This window comes from Crocuta crocuta, unplaced genomic scaffold, assembly GCF_008692635.1.
Source record: "Crocuta crocuta isolate KB4526 unplaced genomic scaffold, BGI_CrCroc_1.0 scaffold131, whole genome shotgun sequence".
Classification (NCBI taxonomy): Eukaryota; Metazoa; Chordata; class Mammalia; order Carnivora; family Hyaenidae; genus Crocuta; species Crocuta crocuta.
In genome coordinates this window covers 15,816,185-15,824,075 of record NW_027528977.1, presented here as the reverse complement: position 1 = coordinate 15,824,075, position 7,891 = coordinate 15,816,185, and the positions used below count along the sequence as shown (strand labels likewise).

At 41.2% G+C, this 7,891-nt stretch overlaps 1 protein-coding gene across 1 annotated transcript in view; it reads left to right on the top strand.

Moving 5' to 3' along the window:
• The first annotated feature begins 6,878 nt into the window (after positions 1 to 6,878).
• DOCK2 (dedicator of cytokinesis 2) overlaps positions 6,879 to 7,891 on the top strand; it is a 415,343-nt gene continuing 414,330 nt past the window's right edge. Inside the window, exon 1 of the mRNA XM_077757359.1 lies at positions 6,879 to 6,998. Coding sequence (XP_077613485.1) covers positions 6,956 to 6,998 — 43 coding nt within the window. The 5' untranslated portion in view covers positions 6,879 to 6,955. The remainder of the gene's footprint in view (positions 6,999 to 7,891) is intronic.

Sequence of the window (7,891 nt, the reverse complement as noted above, 5' to 3'; positions counted from 1 at the left end):
AGTGAGACTATTTCAATATTTAATAGTCATTGGTGCCATACTAGTGAAATGTAGCAAAACAGAGACCTAAATCTATGATTCTGAGAAAAATAGACATTAAAAGCTTCCTCTTCTGCTGTGCCTTGTGGAAGGACATTTCTACAATTTGCCTAAACATAGTTCCAGATGGATTTCTTTGACCTGCACTTGAAGCTTTGCATGGTACTTTTCTGTGCAATGTTTTGATTTTATAAAGGTAGTAAAATCTCCCACATTACCACAAACCTGCTTTGTTTATCTTTTCTAGTGTGGTTCAAGAGTTTGAAGAGACCACAATTGCTTGGGCAAAGTGTCCTGGAAGTAACATGATGAAGAGATTGGAAAGAGCCAAGACTTGAGGCAGGGAGTTCAAGTCCAAGTTTCAAATGAGGATCTTGACAAGGTTGCATCATGGAGGAGAGGGCAGATCCAAGAGCTGTTTTTGATATGATCATATGGAGTAAAAGAGAGATTAAGATGAGACAAGTTTCTGACCTGAAATAAAGAAAGAGAAAGTAGTGATACTGCTCATAGGTAATCATAGCGGTTGGTGGCTATAAAAAGGGTCTCACCCCTCTGGCCTCTGTATACTTATTAGCAAAATGAGATAATTATGGTACCTGTCTCATAGGACTACTTTGTGGACTAAATGGAATAATGCACATCGAATGTTAAATATGGGACTAGCATGCAGTAAGTACTCAGTAAATGTTAGTATTTTTTTTCTTGAGGAAACAGCCTTAGAAAAGTTAAGTAGTTTGCTTCAAACTACACAATTAGGTGAGTGATGGAGTTGGGATTCTAGCACATTAGGTGGAGCGGTGTCTGGTCACTTTACCTGTTACATTGGATAGAAACCATCAAAAGAGGGATAGGTCCCGGATGTGGCTGTCATGATGAGCTTGGTTTTGGAAAAGGAGATGTAACTGTGGGGTAAGGAGAGGAGGTCCAGAAAGAAGTTGGACACATGGATCTGGACCTCAGGAGGGTCTTGGCCAGAGAAACCCTTGTTCATATCTCAGAGTCTGTGAAATTATAGTCATGAAGACTGCACCACCTAATAGCCAGGTTATGTGGCTTTGGTAAATAGCCAGAGGGTGTTTAATAAAATTATGTGGTCAATTGTAAATTCTTTAAGTGGTTTTAGTCAGATTTTTATATTTGACCATCAGTCTCACTTGCCAAAATTTTTCACGGTGCCATATAATCAGTAACTATAATAAAAAGCCTGTACTTCTGAAAGACAAAGCCATATCCTAATCAGTATGATGTTTAAAAGATTTCTATATTTAAAAAAAAAACAACAAAATAAAACACTCCTTTAAGAAGTTAATTAATCTTCGGTCAAAATAACTTCCCAAATGTCATCTCCCTGGACTACAAGCAATTTTTCAAGTTTTAATATGTTAGCATTATTTAAAAAAAAAAAAGAAAGATCCTTACTTTAGGTTATGTCACAAGCTGAATGGGGAAAATACCTTCAGTCTTGCTCAGATCTTAACCTTATTTACTTTTTGATATCAGCACCTACTCTTATCCTCACAACCAAGTTCTTTATCATAGTGTTGATGTTGACTTGTCTATGTATATATTAGAATCCTAAGCTGAAAAAACAGGAAACTTTTTAAACACCTGGCTATGGGTTTATGAAGATGACAGACTTCTGTATGGCAAGGGGTGACACACTATGGTTCATTGGCCAAGTCTGGCTCACCAGCTGTTTTTATACAGGGTATGAACTAAGAATAGTTTTTATATTTTTAAATAGTTGCAAAGAAAGAAGAAGAAGAATGTGAAAATTATATGAAATGAAAATTTCATTGTCCATAAATGAATAAAGTTTTATAGGAACACACTCTTGTCCATTCATTTATATAACAACAATAGGAGCTTTCATGTTATGATGGCAAAGGTGAGAACTTGCAACAAAGATTTATGGTGCTCTCCTTGCTTTGCAGTAGTGTTCAGCAGCCTACAAATCTCAGGTATGTGGTTATAATCTCCACAGTGTTGCAAGTGCCATGTGTATTTCTGTACAGCAATAATTTACTATTATTTTTTTAACTTTTATTTATTTTTGAGAGACAGAAAGAAACAGAGCATTAATGGGGGAGGAGCAGAGAAAGAGGGAGAGACAGAATCTGAAGGAGGCTCCAAACTCTGAGCTGTCAGCACAGAGCCTGATGTGGGGCTTGAACCCATGAACTGTGAGATCATGACCTAAGCTAAAGTCGTACACTTAGCCAACTGAGCCACCCAGGTGCCCCACCAGCAATAGTTTATTTTATTTTATTATTTTGTTTTAATGACCAGTGCAATAGCCATCATTTCAAAAGAAGGAGAAGGAAGAGAAGGGAAGAGTAGTGGGATCCGAATGTCAGTGTTAAGACACGGTGGAGTGTGAATTATTTTGTTATTGAATTAGACAGGAAAGCAGTGTGTTTACTATGCAGTGACACAACTGTGCTAAAAGAATACAGTATAACAGAATAACCATTCATCACAATACTCTCAACCACAAGAAAGCAATGGCCAGAAAAATTGAAAAATTTAGAACAGAATGTCATCATAGCATAATTTCTCATGAAAATAAAACATGAAAATGAAACTACAACTAGTGTGCATTTCCAAGTGTCTCATTTATTAATCACACCAGTAAAGACATCTATTGATATGTCTAAGAAAATAAAGTAGTTTAAGACCATTAGCCTTTTGATAATAGTGGTTGCCTGAAAAGCTGAGGACATTGGAAACAAATCAGTAATCAATTTAAAAACAAGGCAAATGATTTCTAGTGGTTTTCCTTGGCTCTAGATAAGTTGAAAGATGCTACCAATACAACTCAGTTGTTATTTGATGAGTTCATGCTGAGTTTGAAGTGAATGATGAATTAGCCTCTATAGATAGTCCATGCAGAAAAACTATAAGCAAAAATATTTTCAAAGAAAACAAGGAAACACTAATTCAGTACAACTTGAAGTGGAATCTGCTAAGATGTTTTACATTTCTTGGTGATGAAAATATGTGTGGAGCACAGAATGGCTTTTTGGATGAATTTACAATTTACAAAACCTATGCTAATTTATTACAATAGTCATCAGAAGGGACTTTGTAGAAAGTATTTGAATCTATCATGTGTTATTGAACCAATTGTGTCAAAGGTGAATTTCATTAGCTTTTCTGGACTTGACCATTGTCTATTTTGTGAACTTTTGTCTAAAACAGAAGCTGAATATCTTGACCTGCATTACCAACTCATTGCAGTCTGATGGCTTAACAGTAATAAGTCCCCAGTGACTTTGAGCTCAGGGTCGAGATTGAAATTTTTCTTAACGAGAACAGCCTTCAACCACTACTATTGAACACTGGCTGACTTTGGAAATTAGCTGTTACTGCAGATGTCGTAATGATCCTTTAAATTTTTTTTAAATGCTTATTTATTTTTTTAATTTTTTAATGTTTTATTTATTTTTGAGAGAGAGAGATTAGAGACAGCGTGATCAGGGGAGGGTCAGAGAGAGAGGGAGTCACAGAATTCAAAGACAGTCTCCAGGCTCTGAGCTGGCTGTCAGCACAGAGCCCAACGCAGGGCTCAAACCCATGAACCGTGAGATCATGATCTGAGCAGAAGTCAGATGCTCAACCAACTGAGCCACACAGGCACCCCCATGCTTATTTATTTTTGAGACAGAGAGAGACAGAGGATGGGAGGGAAGGGGCAGAGAGCAAGAGAGACACAGAATCTGAAGCAGGCTCCAGGTTCCAAGCTGTCAGCACAGAGCCCAACGTGGGACTCAAACTCACCAACCTCAAGATCATGACCTGAGCTGAAGTCGGAGTCTTAACTGACTGAGCCACCCAGGTGCTCCTGATGTCATAATGATTCTTAATGGATTCAACCAAAATTCAAAACAATTGATTATATACAGAGTAGTAAAGTCATTTTGATGAAATCACAAGTAATGTCAAGCTGCTTTAAAAACTTCCTATGCTGTCAAAACTTAAATCAAAAAGTGAGATTTCCATTACTACACAATTTTTTAGGGAACATATATTCCCAGCTCAAACTATAGTTCCAGAAATGTTTATCAGACCTCAGTACAATACAAAAGAAACTATTAAATTTCAAAATCCATTTAACTGAGCAATTGAGGAGCTTCCATTTAACCTTCAGCTGGAAGTGATTAATCTACAATATAATGGCATGCTAAAAGGCAAATTTAATAAAATCCTGTAGATGCATTCCAAGCAGTGAAAATGCTTAATAAAAATCTTATCCTCATGGATTGATAATTAGTATTTGGCAGTACCTTCCTTTGAGAGTTTTAGCCAACTGTGAGATGGAGCCACCTACAAAGTTTAGAGGACAAGCAGTCCACACAAGACTATCCTCACTTTTAACACCAGTTGCAAGTTTGGGATATTCCCCAAACCACCTTCAGGGTCAATAATTCATTAGAAGGACTCACAGAACTTACTGAAAGCTATTGTGCTCACATTTGTTCCTGGGAAAGGATACAGATTTAATGGAGTCTAGGGAAGAAGCACATAGCATCGCATTAGGGTTCTATCATATAGACAGAATTGATTGCCCACAATAGTTAATCAGCCTCCAGGTCAACTGATACCATGTGGCCCATATTACATTCTGTGTCTTTTTGGCATGGTCAGCCCCTTCTCTAAATCATATTTTTAGACTATTCAGTGTGGCTTAAGTTTCCCAAGCAAACCATGACATTCCAAGGGCCTAAGATCAATTCTTAGTAGCTGAGGACAAATATCAGACCTCTTATTGGGCGAGATTAATGCTTCACTACATACCACTTGTGGGAAAAGACATTTTCAAAGATGAAACCTGTAAAATTTTATTACAGATCAGCATTAACATGAACATTTGCAATCTATTTTGATTAAAGGGAATGCTAATTTTTAACTCCAGTGAAGTGAAATGTGATCTTCCCCCATAATTACTTTTCCTCATTACTAGACCTATTCACAAAAGAATATATTCAATTATTAATATCAAATTTAGAATTTTATCAATAAAAATGTGGAAATTTGTTTCCCCTCTTGTTATACAAGTACTTACATAATATACTTGATTTTAACTATTGGCCTGCAAAGACTGAAATATTTACTATCTGATTCTTTTACAGAAAAAGTTCACCACCCTCTGATGTACAGTCTGATTTGTAATACTGCTGAGATCATTAGTTTTATGAGTTAACTTGGTGAGACTACAGACCTAATTATTCAGTCAAGCACCAATCTAGGTGTTGCTGTGAAAGCCTTTCGTAGGTGTAATTAACATCTACAATCAGTTGACTTTAAGTGAAGGAGACTATCCTCAATAGTTTGAGTAGGCCTGATCCAATCAGTTGAAAGGCCTCAAATGAGATTTCCTTGAAAAAGAAGAAACTCCATCTGTGGACAGTAACTCCTGCCTGAAAAATTTTAGCTTGCACTTCCTGATGGCCTGTCCTACAGATTTGAGATGTGCCAAAGCAGCCCTACATTCACATAAACCAATTTCTTTATATTTACATTACATTTCTTTATATTTATTTACTTATCCTGCTGGTTCTGAGACTGACTCAACTGCTCTCTACAAAAGATACTACCTAAACTGTTCTGCTTGAAAACCAAAAGGGAAATTATTTTATTATAATGTTTATTTTTGAGAGAGAGAGATGGAGACAGAGCTGTCAGCACAGAGCCTGTCAGCTCAGACTCGCAAGCAGTGAGTAGGATGCCAAAGTAGGATGCTTAACTAACTGACCCACCCAGCTGCCTGAAAAAAGAAATAATTTTAGATAAAATGAAATTAATATTTTGCCATAGCTGCCTGTCAGCTGTGATATTGCTTACTCTATCTTATTGACTCTCTAATGTAAGGCAGAAAGAGTACTGAGAGTTATGAATAAAAAAAATTTGGGAAGACTTTAATTCAGTCATATTACTGTGGGTTAAAGTGGGTTTTTTTGTTTCTTTTTTTTCTAATTAAAAAAACTTTTTAAAAATGTTTGTTTATTTTATTTTTGAGAGAGACAGAGCGCAAGTGGGGGAGGGACAGAGAGAGAGGGAGGCACAGACTCCAAAGCAGACTGCAAGCTCTAAGCTGTCAGCACAGAGCTCAATGTGGGGCTTGAACTCATGGACTTTGAGATCATGACCTGAGCTAAAGTCAGAGGCTTAACCGACTGAGCCACCCAGGTGCCCCTACTTTTTTTGTTTCTTGATAGAATCTGTTCCCAGAGCAAAAATGAGATTTTTCCAGAAATGTCTTCATTAGCCTAACTCTAGGACATCTTTCCTGGGGGCCTGTGGCTGACTTTCAGAGCACCCTTCTGGCATTGTTGGTAAATCCCATGCTTGTGTACTTTCACAGGAGAGTTTATTGGGCTTTTATCAGCTTTTCATGAGTCCGTGGCACCAACAGGATATTAAACCACAAATGATCGCCTCTGTAGGTGTATAGTTGTCACCTGCTGTGTACATTATCTCCCCTAATCCACACAAGAATCATAAGAAGTAGGCATATCCCATCTTTTGCTTATCAGCAAATGTGGATTTGAATTCACATTAGACAGCAAAGCTTTGCTCGGGCGCAGTGGGTGGGAGCTGGGTTCCAATCACTGGGCTCAGTTATCTGCGAACTTCTTGCCCTTGGGGTGGTGGCCTGGGGAGGCCGCAAGTACCAGCTTGGCTTCTGCCCACTTGCCTGGGGAGGAGCAGGTTGGAGTGGACCTTCTGGTCTTCTAATGTGCCCCAGCCCAATGGGAGGGAGGGGGAGGAGCGGGCGCCCGGGGGAGAGGAGGGCGGGCCCTGAGACGGAGTTCGAAAAAAAGGAAGGAAGTGGGGCCCGGCGGCGGAGCGCCTAGCCTGGCTGCTTCCCCACAGGACGACGCGAGGCGCCCACAGCCCCCCTGGCCCAGCCATGGCCCCCTGGCGCAAAACTGACAAGGAGCGGCACGGCGTGGGTAGGTGTGGGCACGGGGTCCCCAGCAGCGGGAAGGGCAGTTGGCCGGAGAACTGCACGCAGGAAGATGCTGCGGGTGGCGGGCAGCATGGGCGCGGGCCGGGAGCGCTGACCCAAGGTCCCAGGGCACAGTGGCTTCCTCAGCCTGCGGCGGGGCCAGCTGGGTGAGGAAGAGGAGGCAGAGGGAGATGAAGGAGGGCACCCTGTCTGTGGGCTTCGCCCAGCCGGTGCCCTTGCCCGCCTGGCACACAGACCCCTGCCTCTCCCCAGTGCTTCTGCATCCCCTAGATGCAGTCCAGCCCAGTCCCTGTCAAGCTGGTTCTGTGTGCCAGACTCCAGTGTTTCAATGAGTGGACGCCGTTGCCCCTTGTAGAGAACTGGCCTCACAGAAGGAGCACCCGTTCTCTCGCCTGGCCTGGCCCGGCCTGGCCCAGTGACACCCATCTGTCTGCTTCTCCTGCCTGTGCTTTCTGGGTCAGATGACCCCTGATTTGGTAGCGGGTCCAGAGGGCTTTACTAGCTTGTGTCAGGGTGTTGGAGGGCAGAGTCCTTCACTCAGCCCTGGAGAGCCTATCGGCGAAAAGGCTGCTCTGCCAGGTTATCTGGGGATATCCAAGAAGCCAGCCTCATCAGCTTCAGCCATCTAAGCTCCCAGAAGCCTCTGCCTCAAGCTCAGGGGCGGAAGTGGTAGCTGGGGGAAGGGAGACTTCAGGTACTGGGACTCACTCTACTCAGTGGCTCCCGTGGTGCAACCTCCATAGACTCACTGTGGTTTTCAAACTCAAGTGTGAATTTGAAAACCGCTGTATGGTTTCCTACACAGGCAGAGGCTAGACACCACCCCCAGAGATGAGGATTGAATAGGGCAGAGGTTGGAGGATCCAAGTGGGCTGG